General features: G+C 39.3%; 1 protein-coding gene across 2 annotated transcripts in view; it reads right to left on the minus strand.

The window, feature by feature from the left end:
- The window catches only part of Usp33 (ubiquitin specific peptidase 33), a 70575-nt gene that overhangs the window by 1557 nt on the left and 49901 nt on the right, over positions 1-19117 (minus strand). For both annotated transcript variants that reach the window (XM_070007334.1, XM_070007333.1), the window contains exons 20-23: positions 17803-17884; positions 14831-14939; positions 5461-5563; positions 2060-2128 (exon numbers count right to left, since the gene is read on the minus strand). In XM_070007334.1, coding sequence (XP_069863435.1) covers positions 2060-2128; positions 5461-5563; positions 14831-14939; positions 17803-17884 — 363 coding nt within the window. The remainder of the gene's footprint in view (positions 1-2059; positions 2129-5460; positions 5564-14830; positions 14940-17802; positions 17885-19117) is intronic.

Genomic DNA, 19117 nt, shown 5'->3' on the forward strand with positions numbered 1-19117 from the left:
CAGCCCAGAAAGGAAAGTCCATGCAACTCTTATCTCCAATTAGCTAGCAGAAAATTGGAAATGAAGCTGTGCCTCAAAGTGACAAAATAGCATTCTTGAGTGAAAAAAACTTGAATGAAAAAAACTCAGGAACAGTGCCCAGGACCTGAGTTCAAGCCTCAGGAGCAGTGCACAGGCAAAAAGCACACACAGATACACACATAGAAAATCAGAAATGCTTTTTCCTAATTCCTACCTAGAGCCTTAAAATATCGTTAGGTTGAGTCTTGCTTGCCTTCATTCAGTCATCTTTGTAAGAATCCAGTGGTTATGGGATATGGTTTTTGTTTTGTTGTTTGGGTTTTCTTTTTCCCTTCCTGCTCCAGCATCTCCATTTTTTTTTGGGGGGGGGGGGAGGGATGGTCATGGGGCTTGAACTCTGGGCTTGGGCATTATCCCCCAGCTCTTTGGCTCTAAGCAAGCGCTCTACCACTTGAGCCACAGCGCCACTTCCGGTTTTCTAGTGGTTGATTGGAGATAAGAGTCTCACAGACTTTCCTTACACGGGCTAGCTTTAAACCATGATCCTCAGGTCTCAGCCTCCTGAGTAGCTAGGATTACAGGCGTGAGCCACAGGCGCCCAGCTTGCACCTCCATTTTCAAACCGTTTGTAGCTGATGTTCACTAAGAGAATGAGTTCTTAGAACTGATGAAAGGAAATCCTATCTAAGAAAAGTGCATTTCTTTACCATCCTTTGGCCCTCTACTGGAAAAGTGGAATCAAGTCTCAATAATGCCTTTTTAATTGTATCCTCTAGTATTTTAGGCGTAGGACAGTACTATATCAGCCCTCTGTGAATATAAATACCCTGTACCTCCTTTATGATAAGTAGTAGTGACTGTACTTTATCAGAGCTGGTTTTTTTTTTTTTTTTTTTTTTGTTGGTCGTGGGGCTTGAACTCTGGGCCTGGGCGCTGTCCCTCAGCTCTTCAGCTCAAGGCGAGCACTCTACCACTTGAGCTACAGCGCCACTTCCGGTTTTGTGGTGGTTTATTGGAGATAGGAGTCTCACGGTCTCTCCTGCCCGGGCTGGCTTTGAACCGCGATCCTCAGATCTCAGCCTCCTGAGTAGCTAGGATTACAGGCGTGAGCCACCAGCGCCCGGCTTATCAGAGCTGTTTTTAATGATACTAACTCAAGAATGTTTTCTTTCCAGATGATGATTGAGAAGTTGACTTAAAAAAAATGGTGCCAGGGCTGGGAAGGTGGCTCAGTGGTAGAGCGCTTGCCTTGCATGCTCCAGGCCCTGGGTTCAATTCCTCGCCACCACATAAGAAAAAAGCCGGAAGTGGCATAGTGGCTCAAGTGGTAGAGTGCTAGCCTTGAGCTGAAGAGCTGAGGGACAGTGCCCAGGCCCAGAGTTCAGGCCCCACGACTGGACCCAAAAAAAAAAAAAAAAAAAAATGGTGCCAGGTACCACAACAGTAACAGAACTTTGCATTTTTCTGGGGTTTGTTTTTTTATCTTTTTTTTTTATTAATGGATGGGCTAGATGTCTACTTTTGTTCAGATGACTGCAGAACCTGGAAAAGCTGTTGCTGCTTTTGATGCATAACATACTGCTATTGTTGGTCTTTTTATATAAATATAAATGTATATATACATATATATAATTTGAATTTTTAGAAACTTTAGTTGTGCTGTCAACTTTGGAAAAAGTATCCCAGTTTACCGTGTTGAGTTAGCATTGTACAGAAATTAATAGCTATATTGGTCTAGAAATTAATAATTAATATTTATTAATATTAAATTTAATTTCTTTCCATTTGTTCAGGCGTAAATATATAAAGTCTTACCTATGCGAGTTTGATTACAGAAATTAATAAAAGTATTCTCTAAATTAAAAAAAAAACCTTTCTGATACAAAAAGTACATACTAGTTATTCTTCAATGTCTATCCCAGTCCAAACTTGAATTAGTCTTGAGCAAGGTTAAAAAAAATAATAATTTCATGGCTTACCTATTCCTAACACTGAGAAATCACTACTAAGTAAAGGCATTAATAGTAGTCAAACTTACCTTGTCTAAGCATCACATTACCACATTTAGTGATTGCAATTTTAGTGTTGTCAATAGGACCTGGAGGATCTAAATCAAAAGGAAGAATTATAAAGTATATTTTCCCAAAAGAAATGAATAATTTTATGCTTAGAATAATTGAGATTTATAACCATGTAATTAAATTGCTTAGTTTTTAGCCAAATTATTATACTCTTTATATCCAGGATGGCCATGAACCAAAATCTTCCCAATCTCCAACTGAATACCTAGAATTACAGGTATGAACCATTGTAATCTTATAATCTATTCTTTTCTTCCTCCAGATTCCAAAGGTTTGTGTTTTTCAAAATAAAGACCACATGTTTAGAGACAACACAAAAGGTTACTCAAAAAAAAAAAAAAAAAAGTCAGATACTAATGTCTCATGCCCGTAATTCTAGCTACTCAGGAGGATGATATCTAAGGATTACAGTTCTAAGTCAGCCTAGGCAAGAAAGTCTGTGAGACTCTTATCTCCAGTTAACCACTAAAAAGCACCAAAAAGCCAGATGTGATGGGTGTGGTTCAAGTGGCAGAGTGCCAACATTGAGCCAAATAACTAAGGAACATAGCCCTAGCCCCAGTACTAGGCCCATGTGTGTAAAGGAGCATGCGCGTGTATGTGTGTGTGCGCACGCGCGCGCGCGCACACAGACACACAGAGAAAGGAGGGGGTAAAAGAAAAGAGAAAGAAGAGACAGGGAAATAAAGAAAAGAAGAAGGAAAAAGAGAAGGGAAGGAAAGATAGGGAGGGAGGGAGCAAGTGTGTCAGTCAGATAGACAGGTGCTGGTAGCTCTTCAGGAGGCTAAGATATGGGGATCAATGTTCAAAGCCAGCCCAGGCAGGAAAGTCTATGAGTCTCCTTATCTCCAATTAACCACCAAAAAAAGTCCAAAGTGAAGCTGGGACTCAAGTAGTAGAGCACTAGCTTGAGCAAAATTTCAGGGACAGTGTCCAGGCCGGAATTCAAGCCCCCAGGACATAACACAAAAACAAGTTATAATAAAATAGTTGTCCAAACATTAACATACACTGATTTGTTCATTTGTATACATGTGGTTAGTGTGTTTTCAAAAAGTTCATTGAAAATATACACAAGGCCCTGAAAATGTACAATACATAGTGCTACGATTTTACATTCAAACAAGGAAAACTGACCAATATGTCACACTGACTTGTCACTTACAAGTAGACAAAATGCTAAATACAGTTCATCCTCTGTACAAAAAAAGCAATTCAAGCCGGGCACCAGTGGCTCATGCCTATAATCCTAGCTACTCAGGAGGCTGAGATCTGAAGATCATGATTCAAAGCCAGCCCGGGAACGTCGCTGAGACTCTTATCTCCAATAAACCACTCAGAAAACCAGAAGTGGTACTGTGACTCAAGTGGTAGAGTGCTCACCTTGAACTGAAGAGCACAGGTACAGCACCCAAGCCTAGAGTTCAAGCCCCACAACCGATAAGAAAAAAAAAAAAAAAGCACACACACTTTAAAAGGCAAGAGAGGTGCTAATGACAAAGCCAGGGCAGGACTGAACGTTCACGTGGCCTTTTGACTGCCACAAAATAAGCAGAACATCACTTTTTTAAGGGTAAAGAACACTAGTATAAATTGAAGCATTCTGAGTAACAGAAACAACAACAAAAATCTTAGTCTGGCTAGTTGGCAAATAAAACCAATCTATTTTTTTTCTTTTTAAGGATTATTTGGCTGTATAAAGACCATTTATTTCTTCAAAAGAAAAAATTGCTTCTGATTGAAATTAAATTTACAATCAACACTATATGCCACAACTATTAAAGAATGTACACTGAATGCAAAGAGTCGGGTAATTTTTTCTTACCAAGAAATGTGTTCAAGTGTCTCCACATTTACATTATAGGTTTTCAACAGTACACTGAATAATCAAAAGTATATTTGATTGCTAGAGGACATTATAGATATAGATTAGACATCAAAACAAGGAAATACCACAAATTTATGTAAATGAAAAGTCTATACCAAGTATTCATATAGACTGTTTTTTTAATGACATCCATCTCTTGAGCCTCTTCCAGATTGTATATCTCCTAACATAGAACCCAGGCTCTCTGAGACTCAGAATCATCTAAAATCTAAAATAACTAATCATTTGGGGATTCCTGATCAAAACTGTACCTTTAATTCTGTAAAAGAGTAATTCCTTTGAAATTTAAAAAGAAATTGTTCAACTCTTTAGTTGGGTATGATGGCTCAAACTATAATCCTGGCTATTTGGGAGGTTGAGATCAGAAGACTGCAGTTTAATGCTAGTCAGGAACCAAAAATTCACATCACTCTTATCTAAAGGAATAAAATGATGCATGTGGTAGCACATGCCTATCATTCCAACTACTCAGGAAGCACAAATAGGATTACAGTCCAGGCTTGCATGAGCAAAAAGTGAAGCCCTTATTGAAAATAAAATGGGATAGGAGCATGACTCAAGTGGTCTAAGAGTGTCTGAATGACCAATGCAAGCCCTGAGTTCAAACCCCAGTATCACCATAAGAAAAAGAGGAAAAACAAAAAAAACTAAGGATTCAAACTGTATACCATGTTGCAATCTTTCTCATATATCAACATCTTACTTTCATATCATACTAATTAAGTCTGCTTACTACTTCACTGTATTGGACAAGATATAACTTAAACATCTCATTACTGTATGAAATTTAAAATGTTTTCAATATTAAGAGCATGATTGCAGTCAGTTCTTTGATTCTTGTCATATATATAATTCCTAAGTTTAAAAAACTTAAAATCAACAAGAACATAAGATCTCTAAGGGCAGTAATCTTTTGGGGTTCATTAATACAATCCCCAATTCTTACAGGCACTCAAAAATTACTTGTCCAAGCCAGGCACCTGTGGCTCACGCCTATAATCCTAGCTACTCAGGAGGCTGAGCTCTGAGGATCACAATTTGAAGTCAGCACAGTCAGGAAAGACAGGATTCTCCTTTCTAAATAACCATGTAAAAGTCACACATGAGGTATGGCTCAAATGGCAGAGCATTAGTCTTAAGCAAAACAGCTCAAAGACAACACCCAGGCCCTAAGTTCAAGCCCCAGAACCAACATACACATACATACACAATTGTCCAGTAAATAAAACAATGCAAAGATGGAGCTGGGGAGGCTCAGTGGTAGAATGTTTGCCTTGCATGCCTGGGGCCCTGGGTTTGATTCCTCAGCACCACATAAGCAGAAAAAGTTGTAAGTGATGCTGTGGCTCAAGTGATAGAGCACTCGCCTTGAGCTGAAGAACTGAGGGACAGCACCCAGGCCCAGAGTTCAGGCCCCACAACCAAAATAAAAAAAGAAGCAAAAATTTTAATTTTTAGTTAACCACTTACCTCCATCTTTTCCCTTCACAAAACTCTCCCATTCTCTAAACCACTGCATACTGATGCAATAAAAAGTAGCTGGAGAGTCCTCCTCCTGAAATGCTCTGTTAAGCTACGAGGAAAGAAAGAAATGAGTCATTGAGTATGCAGAACTTGCTTTGTCACAAAACAATATAATCAATGTGCTTGAGCATCTAGAACAATTTCTTATATGCATGTTATGTGGTACTACAGAGAAGTATATACTGATACTGAGTTATATTAGTACTAAGATACACAGGAGCACCCATTACTAAACAATCCTATGTTATGTTCCAAAGCTTAGAAGGTACACACAAACAAATGGGCATTAAACAATACATACTCCACGTATTTATTAGAATCTATAATGTATAAGATTTAAACATACTACATCCGCCGGGCGCTGGTGGCTCACGCCTGTAATCCTAGCTACTCAGGAGGCTGAGATCTGAGGATCACGGTTCAAAGCCAGCCCGGGCAGGAGAGACCGTGAGACTCCTATCTCCAATAAACCACCAGAAAACCGGAAGTGGCGCTGTAGCTCAAGTGGTAGAGTGCTCGCCTTGAGCTGAAGAGCTGAGGGACAGCGCCCAGGCCCAGAGTTCAAGCCCCACGACCGACAAAAAAAAAAAAAAAAAACATACTACATCCACTATCTACATCTTAATTTTGTTCACTTATAACATTGACAATTTGCTATTGCCAACACTAGCTGCAAATAACCTTGTACATGTCATTTCAGGAAATGTACATCCATGTGTTGTACTCATTTCACAGGCCATGTACATGCATGTAGAGGTAAATTCTCAGACGTGGTGGGATGGAAGTCCCAGAAGATACTCCACTCCCATCTCCAGCCTGAAGGCCTAACAAATAGATATGTGACTCAAAAGTATGCACAATTTTACTAGAAACTGAAATCTTTAATGACATGATCTAATAGTTGGAATAAAGACATCAAATAGTCATTTTTAGCTAGGGAGCCGGGTCTATCTTTCTCAAGCTTCTGAAGGGTCTAATTATTTTTTTTTGGGGGGGGGGGTCCGGTCGTGGGGCCTGAACTCTGGGCCTGGACACTGTCCCTCAGCTCCTCAGCTCTAGGCTAGCACTCTACCACTTGAGCCACAGCGCCACTTCCAGCTTTTGTTTTTATGTGGTGCTGAGGAATCGAACCCAGGGCCTCAAGCATGCAAGGCAAGTGCTCTACCACTGAGCCACCTTCCCAGCCCCATAATTATTCATTTTTTTGTTTGGAGTAAATTTCCTTCTTAAATTAACTAGTCTGGCTTCTAACACTGGTAATTAAAACAACAGATAAACTGGTATAGGGAGGTAGGGCAAAAGAAACTAGTACAAAAACACATAAGGAACAGAGCCTACAGGAATTGAGAGTATTTGAAACTTCTCTAATTGCAGTAGTGTGTAATACTCCTGAAAGTATTTCACAACAAGTAACTAAATGCCTGTCATATATACTAACCAAAGACAAATCAGGTTCAGATTATGTCATTCCTCTAATTCACTTCATCAAAACTGACCATTCTCCAAAATTCTTCTAATATCGCTGAAGTACTTCCATTATTTGATTTAATCTTCCCATGATTTCTTCCTCATTGTCTACCTGTGTTTATACTGACAGGTTATTCCCAGAACCACCCAGAATCATGCCTACCACTGATAGGTTATTCACAGAACCACCCAGAAACATGCCTACTTCTTAAGGATCTGTACTATCCTTTTTCGTAGATATTAAAGTGACTGTCTCCCTACTGCCTTCAAGTCTTTGCTTCTCTATCTTTATGAGGCTTATCTTAACCACTGTTTAAACTGTGACCTGACTTGTCCCCTCACACTGCTTCGTCCCATTCATAATTTTCCTTTTCTTGACATTTTGTGTATTTTATGTATTAAATGTGAGCTCTTTAAGGGCAAGAATCCTGCTGGAACATAAAATAGCTATTTAAATAATGAAATGGAATTAAAACTGCTATGGCATGTTTGTTCTTTGATGCAGAATTAGAGTAGGGGCTGAGATTCTGAAACATGTCAGACCAATTCGGCTAGATGCTTAATTATAACACCTATTAAATTTATATACTTTCAAGATATTATCTTTAGCATTAGAAAGTTCATGTACCTAGATGAAAGTTTTTCAAAATTTACTCAAGCACAGTCACCCCATTAGAAAAATGTGTATTACTTCTGAAAAATTTCTCTAAACTGTTGCTCTAAAAATACTTCTTCCCTTCTTTTCTAAAGAAGCATTAGAAAAATGCTGAATTCTGTATCTATCCAACATGTCAAAATGTCCCTTCCATCTGTTAATTGTACTGTGCTTCTTTTCAGCAGAAACACTGCTATTAGATCATTCAGAACTCTAATTTGTTCCATTTCAACACTTACTTGTTTGTATATAGTACTGAGATCTAGGGTTTGAGCTCAGGGCCTTATGTTTGCAAGGGAGATGTTCTACCTACCTGAACCATGCCTCTAGCTCTACATCAGCATTTATTTTACCAATCATTCTATACTAAAAACAAAACAAACCTATCTATTGGGTGGGTATGGAGGTAGGAAGATTACCAGTTTGACACCTGTCTGGGCTTCATAGCAAAAACCTTGTTTCAAAAATTAAAAAAAGAAAGAAAGAAAAAGAAGAATCCCAACTGATAGAAAAACTGGGTAGAATGCCAAGGTTTTCATTGATATCTGACATGTCCAAACCTGAAACCCCAAAATTCCCAGGGCTCATTTCCTGTGGCCTTTCTATGTTTCTGTACATTCTGATTGTTTCAGAATTCTAGTTTCCAGGCTATCAAACATACATTTATACTCCGGGAAGTATACTAATATGCTTGTTTTATTAAAAAAGGGTAGGGTGGACATAAATCGATTTATTTTGCTCTGGTTGATTTTTTTTGTAGTGTTTGGGATCAAACCCAGGATCTCACTCATATTAGGCCACCATCCTACCCGCAGTTAGATCTGCATTTAAAAAAATAAATAAATAAACTTTATTACCTGAACAAGGGAACTTGTTGAAATTGTTTGGGAAGGTAAAGGAATGGGAGTGATAGAGGTGGTGACACTGATGGGAACACAATGTAAACATGTACACGTGGAAAGGTTAACAATGAAATCCTCCTCTATATAACAAATTAGCTAAAACAAACAAAACAACTTCATTGCCTGCAACTCCAGAACTTAAGGCAGGAGGATTTTAAGTTTGAGATTAGTTTGGGCTACCTAATAAAACCTTGTCCCAAGAAAAAAGCAAACAACAACCAAATCAGCTTTATTAAGGTACAATCCACCCACTGTTTCTGTGAATCTCAGTGGTTTTTCAGTAAAGTTTGTTGTGCAACTGTCACCAGGATCCAGTTTACCACACTTGCAACTGGCCCAAAGTTCTCCTGCATCAGTTTGCAATCAGTCCCCAACTTTCATTTCTTGAAATTACTGATATACTTTGTCTTCATATATTTTTTCTTTTTAGATACATTACATAAGTAGAATTAGACATTATATAGTCTTCTTTATGTCTCTATTACTTGGTATGTTTCTGAAGTGCATTCATATTTTCCAGCATCAGTAATCCCTGATCTTTTCTTTGTTTAAGACAGGGTTAGGACTGGGAAGGTGGCTCAGTGGTAGAGTGCCTGTCTTGCACTCAGGAGGCCCTGGGTTCAATTCCTCAGCACCACATAAACGGAAAAACCTGGAAGTGGTGCTGTGGCTCAAATAGTAGAGTGCTCACCTTGAGCTGAAGAGCTGAGAAACAATGGCCCAGGCCCAGAATTCAAGCCCCACAACTGACCCAAAAAAAAAAAAAAAAAAAAAAGACAGGGTCTAGCTAAGTAGCTCAAGTTGACCTCAAACTCAAAAGTCCTCCTGCCCCAACCTCCTAATTGCTGGGAACAATCATGCACCACCATGCGCCACCATGCTTGGTTTGATCCATGATCTTCTTATGCTAAGAAGTCTTCCATTGTAAGAATATAAGACATCTTACTTGTCCATTTGGCAGCTAATGCACATTTCAATTGTTTCCACTTGGGGGAAATTTATGAGCAATTACATGCTTTTACAAGTTTTATATAATTGCAAATTGTCATTTCTCTGCAGTACATATAAGTGGCATTTTGACTTAAATGCTAGGTGTTGAATTTTTGTTTTAAAAAAATATAACTACCATTCTGAGGATAGAGTTCAGTGTATAGCACCTGTGAAGTATGTATGATACCCCAGTTTTAATTCCCATCACCCCCAAAACAAATAAAACATACCAAATTGTTTATGTTAGCATGTAGCATTTTGCATTCATATGAGAATTCCATAATGACTATGTACTGTTGCAGGTGCTTATTAGCTATGGCTTCTTAGTAGTAATATCTGTTCAAATCTTCATTTATTTCTTAGCTGGAATATTTGCCTAGTTATTGCATTGTGTGAATTCTCTATATCATTTGTATATAATTCCTTTCATTACATATAATTTAGGATTTGGACCTACCTTCCTATCTCTCAATGTTTCGTCCAGTACTACCATTCCTGGACTTAGTGAATGTCTCATTCATAGCCATAAAAAGGCCAACTGCAATGTTTCTGGATTGAAAAGAATCATTTATCTTACTATGTGCTGGCACCCAGTAGCTGCTGCCCTATCAAAGACTCAAGTTTTGTATCTAGAGGCAACAACTGGTAAGCCTGGAACTGCCACATTAGGTGGTATATGTTACAAAGCAGAAACCAGTATCTTTTTTTTTCTTTTTTTTGGTCAGTTGTGGGGCTTGAACTCTGGGCCTCGGCACTGTCCCTCAGCTTTTCAGCTCAAGGCAAGTGCTCTACCACTTGAGCCACAGCGCCACTTCCAGTTTTCTGAGTGGTTTATTGGAGATGAGAGTCTGGGGGGTGGGCTGGGAAATTGGCTCAGTGGTAGAGTGCTTGCCTCGCATGCATGAGTCCCTGGGTTCGATTCCTCAGCACCACATAAGCAGAAAAAAGCCAGAAGTGGTGCTGTGGCTCAAGTGGTAGGGTGCTAGCCTTGAGCTGAAGAGTTGAGGAACAGTGCCTGGGCCCAGAGTTCAGCCCTCATGACCAACAACAACAACAACAAAAAGTCTCATAGACTTTTCCTGTCCAAGCTGGATTTGAACTGCAAACCTCAGATCTCAGCCTCCTAAGTAGGTAGGATTACAAGTATGAGCCACTGGTGCCCGGCTGAAGCCAGTATCTTTTTACCACCATAACTAGAATATATGAGGCTAGGTAAAGGAAATGGGAAACTCATCTACATTATTATTGACACACTGACAAAAGCTGTGCTTTCCATATTTACAACTTTAGCCTATACTAGTTCGGATATAAAACATCCAAGTATAGCTTTACTGGATTGCAAGCTGAGACCGCCCCATGAATATTTTGTTTCTCATGTCCCTAAGACAACAGGTAAAGAGGAGTTTACAATAGGTCCCAGTTATAAAGGATGAATAAAATGACTGATAGACAAGAACAAAGATGATTCTATCTGGAAGCCAGGAGATTATACCCACTGCATTAATTGCTACTATTACAAATGACTATAGACTTAGTGGCTGAAAAAGGTATTTGTTTTCATAATTCTGGACATCAGAAATCCAGAATCTAGCCTGTAGGTCATATTCCATTTCCTTCCCCTAGAACCTTCTACCTACAGTCTATGCTTCTACCTTCACATTGTTTTCACCTCATTCCCTGTGTTTTCCCACTCTTTGCCTGTTTTAGAAAGATTCCTATTGGATTTAGGCTACATATATAACTCCAACTTTCATCTCCAAGTACTAAGAAAAACTCTTTATCCAGCCGGGCACCAGTGGCCCATGCCTGTAATCCTAGCTACTTAGGAAGCTCAGATCTGAGGATCACGGTTTGAAGCCAGCCCAGAGAGAAAAGTCCCCATGAGACTCTTATCTCCAATAAACTACTCAAAAAAGCGGGAAATAACTCTGTGGCTCAATTGGTAGAGCGTGAACACTAACAGACTCAGAAACAGCACTCAGGCCTTGAGTTCAAGCCCCAGGACTGCCTCCCCCCAAAAAAAATCCTTTATCCAAACAAAGTCATATTTTTTTTTATCAATCATTAAGGTTAATTCACAAAACAAAACTTAAGACATAGAAACATCTTTCTGGAAACAACCATTCCAACCCTCTTTAGTTAGTGTTTCTATAAAGGTTCAGTTAATTAGCTAGAGAAATCTAATAGATATTAAAACTTCTAAAGGCTCAAAACGTTCTAAAGTGAAGGTCTAGGTTATTTACCAGGTAAATTCAGACACAATCACCTCAGGTCTAGCTAAGAAAATAGGGAATATGGGGAAGTGGAGCTGTGGCTCAAGTGGGAGAGCATGTGCCTTGAGCTGAAGAGCTGAAGGACAGCACCCAAGCCCAGAGTTCAAGCCCCACAACTGACCAAAAAAAAAAAAAAAAAAAGTGGAATATGGAATGGGGGTTGATCAAGAGTAGAAATGTATTTCTTCCGTGTTCTAACTACGTATTTATAAACATTTATCGTATTTTGAGTTTTCATTTTACCTTTTTCTTTCACTCTAGTACCATTATAATAGTGGTGTTTAACATAGTATTCTTTATTTTTACTGGTTTACTGATTTTTTTTTTGGTCAGTCATAGGGCTTGAACTCAGCCTGTGTGCTGTCCCTGTGCTCTTCAGCTCAAGCTAAGTGCTCTACCACTTGAGCCACAGCACCACTTCTGGTTTTCTGGTGGTTAATTGGAGATAGGAGTCTCACAGACTTTCCTGCCTAGGCTGGCTCAGTCCTCAGATCTCAGCCTCCTGGGTAGCTATGGATTACAGGTGTGAGCCACGGCGCCTTGCTTACTGATTTTTGAGAAAGATGTACACTCTGTTGCTGAGGCTGGCCTGAAAATCAGCCCTTCTACTTTGGCATCTCAAGTAGCTGGAATTATAGACATTTGCCACACCTGATTAGTTTTATTATTTTTGTGGTGCTTATGAAGAAACAAGCACCTATGAAAACCAGGAAAGTGGCCTACCATTGAACCATACACTTAACCCTTAGTCATCTTTATAAAAGAAAGACTGGTAGCATTGATTGGACTTAAAGATTGATATCCATCATCTAGAAATGGATACAGTTACTGATGGGACTGAGGGCCTTCCACATTTAGTGAATGGGTAAATGTAGCATGTACTGACATATGAGCTAGTTTTACCATGGTGAGGTAGAACATAATGATGTTACTATTGTTGCTTGGGTGGATGAGTCCAAGTGGATTCAGAATGGACAAAGGATCAAATTACTGTATTTCCTGTACATGAGCATAATTTCTGTCCATTTTGTGTGTGTGTGTGTGTGGAGGGGGGAGGGAATTGGTTGTAGGCCTTGAACTCTGGGCCTGGGCACGGTCTTTCAGCTCTTCAGCTCAAGGCAAGCACTCTACCACTTGAGCCACAGCGCCACTTCCAGTTTTCTAGTGGTTTACTGGAGATAAGAGTCTCACAGACTTTCCTGCCCAGGCTGGCTTTGAACCGCAATCCTCAGATCTCAGCCTCCTGAGTAGCTAGGATTACAGGTGTGAGCCACCAGCGCCTGGCTCACTTCTGTCCATTCTTATATTTTCTTCTATAAAGAGAAGCCTACCCAGATGAGGTATGTTCTCAAAGAGAATAAAAAACACAGGAGTTCAGGACACCTTCATCTGACAAAGACAACTGCATAATTCCCATTAATGGAAAAAAGTTACACTTTTACAATAAAAATTTTTAAATAAAAAATAAAAGAGAAGCCTACTTTTTCCAGGGTTCTTTGTTAATAATGCTCTAGATTAAATACTATCAATAATATGTGGACTATATGGAAAGCATGAAAGACAAACTGTTTTTCCATGGGGCTGGGAAGGTGGCTCAGTGGTAGAGTGCTTGCCTTGCATGTATGATGCCCTGGGTTCGAATCCTCAGCACCACATAAGCAGAAAAAGCCAGAAGTGGCGCTGTGGCTCAATGGTAGAGCACTCGCCTTGAGCTGAAGAGGTTAAGGACAGTGCCCAGACCCAGAGTTCAGGCCCCACGACCAACAAAAATTAAATAAATAAATAAAATAATTTTAAAATAACAAAACTTTTTCCTCTGGTGGTTGATTTATTCTATTTATAAAGATGTTCACTTTAACAACTTCCTTGAAGTGCTACTAGGATTTTCTAGTAAAACTTTGTCTTCCCTTTGTAATTAATATTTTATAAAGCGTAAGTACAAATGATACAAACATCCAAACTGCTATCTCTGCCTCCTCTAAGTGCTGGAATTATAGGCATGTACCACCATAAAATGAATTATTTTTTGATATTCAAATAAAATTTGCTTCCATAGATCCAGGAATAAAATGAGGCCTAAGTAAAATGAATCTCTACTTTAATACCTTCCATAAGTAAAAATTTCTTTAGACAAACTTCAGTTTCCTTCATTAAAAAAAAATAAAGATAGGGAGGTATATATATCGGTCTAGAAACATGCTGGGTAGACATAATGTTGAATATACAGGACATCTTATTTTGGTTTGCTTTAACATCTTCACCTTTGTTTATACTAATCACAAATCTCTTTGTTGTTGTTGTTGTTGCTGTTGTTGTTGTTATTGGTTGTGGGGCTTGAATTCCCTAAGCCTCTTTGTGCTCAAGGCTAGCACTCTACAACTTGAGACACAACACCACGTGCTCTATAAGTCTCTCTAGTGTTATTATCCCTCCCCCTTACACTGTCCTAGTAGAACTGTCAATAAGCATGCCTATTGGGTGAAAAAAAAAAACCTTAAAATGTCTTGAATAACTGAGCTGCATTACTGATAACACAGCACTCTGAAAAGATGTCGTGTTCCCCCCAAAAGGTGGAACCATATTAGTCCTCTCTATAAACCTGATTGTTCATTTTTTAAAATTCTGTTTACAATCACAGAATGTCTCATAATGATTCTAAGGAAACCAGATGGTTAAAAAGTCCTATATTTCACAAAAGGATGAAACTAGAGTATTTACTATATACACCACCACCAAGAAACCTATTTTATAGACTTTATCCATTTTAATAAGAAGGCTTCTTGCCATTACCAATACATAAAATAAAATTTATTGTAAATCAATAAAAATAAAGCCCACAAGGGAGAACACCTCAGCACAACTGTAGTAAACTGTCTTAGGTCAATCACTGTCATGCACTCAGGGTACTTGAAATCTATTACAACACTTTCACCCAATCATTTTACTAATAAAATATAGCTCTGCTTATTGTTAGATCTTCATCTCTGTCCTTACATCATTTACAATTTGAAAAGCATTACTTTTTTTACCCGAATAAAAATTTCCAATTCAGTTTTTCTTCTTTTTTCTATTTTCTCTGCCTCAATTTGGCAAGTGTGACAAATGTACAGATGGTTGACAGCTGGTCCTCCTCCATACCTAAAGCATGTAGAATTTAAGAATCAAAACCATGATACTCTTAAAGAAAGATGATGTTGTTTTTTTTTAATCCATTCCTAGCTTTTTAGTAAATGGCTAAATTCCCAGTTAAAAATAAATTTTATTCGGCACTGGTGGCTCACACCTATAATCCTAGCTACACAGGAGGCTGAGATCTGAGGATTGCAATGCAAAGCCAGACTAAACAGGAAAAGTTATTAAGACTCTAATCTTCAATTAACACCAAAAATCTTGAAGTGAAGTTGTAGCTCAAATGGTACAGTCCCAACCTGGAGCAAAAAGCTCAAGAGTGTGAGGCCCTGAGTTCAAACCCCAATATGGGCTTACACTCACGTGAGATGGTCAAAATAAAAATTAAAAAGTAGGTCTGAGAATGTGGCTAAATGGTAGAGTGCTTGCCTAGTAGGCATGGAGCCTTAAGTTCAATTCCTCAGTGCCACATAAACAGAAAAAGGCAGAAGTACCACTATAGCTCAAGTGTTAGAGAGCTAGCCTTGCGCAAAAGAAGCTTAGAGACGGAGTTGGGAAGGTGGCTCAGTGGTAGAGCGTTTGCCTTGCATGCCTGAGGCCCTGGGTTCAATTCCTCAGCACCACATAAGCAAAAAGAAAAAAGCAGGAAGTGGTGCTGTGGCTCAAGTGGTAGAGTGCTAGCCTTGAGCTGAAGAGCTGAGGGACAGCGCCCAGGCCCAGAGTTCAGGCCCCACAACCAGACCTCCCTCCCCCCAAAAAAGAAGCTTAGAGACAGTGTCCAGTCCCTGAGTTCAAGCCCCAGGACTGACAAAAATAATAAAAGTAAAAAAATAAAAATAAGGGCTGGGAAGGTAGCTCAGTGGTAGAGCGCTTGCCTTGCATCCCTGAGGCCCTGGATTCGATTCCTCAGCACCCCATAAGCAAAAAAGAAAAAAGCCGGAAGTGGCACTGGGGCTCCAGTGGTAGAGAGTTAGCCTTGAGCTGAAGAGCTGAGGGACAGCACCCAGGCCCAGAGTTCAGGCCCCACGACCAGACCCAAAAAATAAAATAAATAAAAAATAAAAATAAAAAGTAAATTCTCAATGTGAAAATAAAAAGTTGTTTGGGAACTTCACTTTATTAAACAACACTACCTGTGTGTTGCTTAACTTGCTTCATCTACATTTCTTCCTTCCCAAACATCTGCTACAAATGTTAGAAACAAGAAAATAAAAGCAGTTTTCAAAAATGAGTATACAATGTATAAATCTCAATTATAAAAATAATCACATTCAAGCTTTTATCAAATAAAGGCTTCCCAAGGTCTCTCAACTAAGAAGCATTCAAGACATGTTTTTTTGTTTGTTTAGCAGTATTGGGATTTTGAACTCAGTGCCTCAGTGGGCTTATTAAAGCTAGTACACTCTCTCGGTCATGGAGCTTAAACTCTGAGTTTGGGCACTGTCCTGCACTCTTCAGCTCAAGGCAAGCACTCTACCACTTGAACCACAGTGCCATTTGTTTTGTGGTGGTTAATTGGAGATAAGAGTCTCACAGACTTTCCTGCCCGGGCTGGCTTTGAACCGCAATCCTCAGATCTCAGCCTCCTGATCAGCTCTTACAGCTAAGCCCTCCAAAACCCCTGATTTTTTACCTGCTATTTTTGAGTTAGGATCTCTATTACTGCTTAAGTACAAACTTGGATACAATCAATCTATGGGTTTTTTGGTGCTTTTTGTTGTTGCTGTTTTGTTTTTGCCAGTCTGGGCCTTCAGGGCCTGGGCACTTTCCCTGAGCTTCTTTTTGCTCAAGGATAGCACTCTACCACTTTTGAGCCCCAGTGCCACTTCTGGACTTTTCTGTTTATGTGATACTAAGGAATCGAACCCAGGGCTTCATACATGCTAAACAAGCACTCTACCACTAAGCTACATTCCCAGAACTGCCTATGTTATGTTATCATATACCTGTATACTACTTCACTCAATTCTTTATTGAGAAAAGTCTCTTAAACTCTTTTCTACTTGGGCTGGCCTTAAACCATGCTCCCAACAATCTCATCCTCTCAAGTAGATAGGATTATAAAACAAGACACCTGGGGCCCAGCAAGGTGCAATTTTTTTTTTTTTTGTGCAAGTCTTGGGCCTGAGCTTTTTAACTCAGGGCTGCTTCTCTATGCCTTGAGCCCTAACTCTTATTTCTGGCTTTGTGGTGGTTAATTGGAGATATGAGTTACATAGACTCAGGCTGGCTTTGAGCCACAATCCTCAGATCTCCACTCACTGACTAGCTAGGATTACAGATGTGAACCACCTAGCAAAGGGATGTACTTTCAATATTTAGTGTAGCTCATACTTATAATCCCAGCTATTCAAGAGGCTGAGATTCAGAGCATCATGGCTCAAGGCCAGCTTGGGCAAAGAAGTCTGGGAGACTTATCTCCAAAATTAGCAGCTAAAAAGAAAGGCTGAAATATGGCTCAAGTGGTAAAGTACCAGCCAAGCAAGGACTCCATGCAAGTGTGAGGCTCAAGCTCAAACCCCAGTAGAGGGGGGGAAAAGTACTAATTAGTAGAAAAATTGTGGTACACACATTTTAAAATAAAATTTAAAACTTAAGATTATTCATATTGGGAAATATTCCTATAATGTAAGATTTCATTACAGGGGGCATGTGACATCTTTTAAATAAGGTAAAGTTAAATATCACAGTCCATCTTTACAGAAAAACAGGACAAAAAATTAGAATTAGCTAGACAACAGCCATACTAGCTACATTTCAGAATGAATAAATAAGAACAAACAATAAGAAGCATCTGTGAAACAACCCAGTCCCCCTTTACCACTTTAACTGGTTTTTCACCATACTATATTATTTAACTTTAAAAACAAACCTGCTATATAGGTTATCCCAAATGTTCTGAGGCAACATCAAAACCAAGTCCTCAATATAACTAGCCTTCCGAGGAGGAACACCTAAAAAAAAAGTTAGACAGACTTGACTCATTCTTCATAATACTTTCAAAGAGTAAACTGTTGGTTTGCTCTGCAGTGCGGGGGAAGAAACCAGAGCTTTGCACATGCTGAGTAAGCAACTTTACCAATGAGCTACATCCCCAGTTCATAAAATTCATTTTTTCCCCCTGTATGAATACCATGGCTTGAAGTTAGGATCTAATGCTATCACTTGGCTTTTTGCTGGTTATTTTGGAGATGGAGTCTCCACAGGTGAGCCATCCTTGCCTGGCATGATATTCTTTTTAGTTACCTTTATAGTAAAATCACAAGAGACAGGAATATCCTAAACTAAACATATATATAGAGAGAGATATATAGATATATGTGTATATATATATATTTCTGGGCTTATGGATGTAATTTTGTGGTAGGCACATGCTTAATTTGTACAAGGTTCTGGATTCAATCTCTATCACCACCAAAATGAGAAACAAAAAAACAACTGAACATGAACTTCAAGGCATATGTTTATCTTTAGGAAAAATAATCACCAAAAATGATTGCTACTTTCCTTTTTTGAAGAAAATGTTTAAGAATAATGACTAGAGGCGCTGGGAAGGTGGCTCAGTGGTAGAGCACTTGCCTTGCATGCATGAGGCCCTGGGTTCAATTCCTCAGCACCACATAAACAGAAAAGGCTGGAAGTAGCACTGTGGCTCATGACTGACAAAAAAAAAAAAAAGAAAAAGAAAAAAAAAGAATAATGGTTGGCCAGCCATTAACCAGCATTTAAAAGTTCATAAAGCCAAGCTCTAGTGGCTCATGCCTAGAATCCTAACTACTTTTTTTTTGGGGGGGGGGGGGAGGGGGTCCGGTCGTGGGGCCTGAACTCTGGGCCTGGGCGCTGTCCCTCAGCTCTTCAGCTCAAGGCTAGTGCTTTACCATTTGAGCCACAGCACCACTTCCGGCTTTTTTCTTTTTGCTTATGTGGTGCTGAGGAATCGAATCCAGGGCCTCAGGGATGCAAGGCAAGCGCTCTACCACTGAGCCACCTTCCCAGCCCTCCTAACTACTTTAACAAGACTGAGATCTGAAGATTGTGACTCAAAGCTCACCTAGGCAGAAAAGTCCCAAAACTCTTTATCACCAATTAACCATTAAAAACAAAAAGCTGGATTAGAGGCATGGGAGCAACCAGCCTAACAAGTGCAACGCTGTACTACCATCAAGTAAGAAAAAATTTTAAATATA

Source organism: Dipodomys merriami, unplaced genomic scaffold (assembly GCF_024711535.1).
Source record: "Dipodomys merriami isolate MVZ:Mamm:240054 unplaced genomic scaffold, mDipMer1.0.p SCAF_7, whole genome shotgun sequence".
In the NCBI taxonomy this organism is placed as follows: domain Eukaryota; kingdom Metazoa; phylum Chordata; class Mammalia; order Rodentia; family Heteromyidae; genus Dipodomys; species Dipodomys merriami.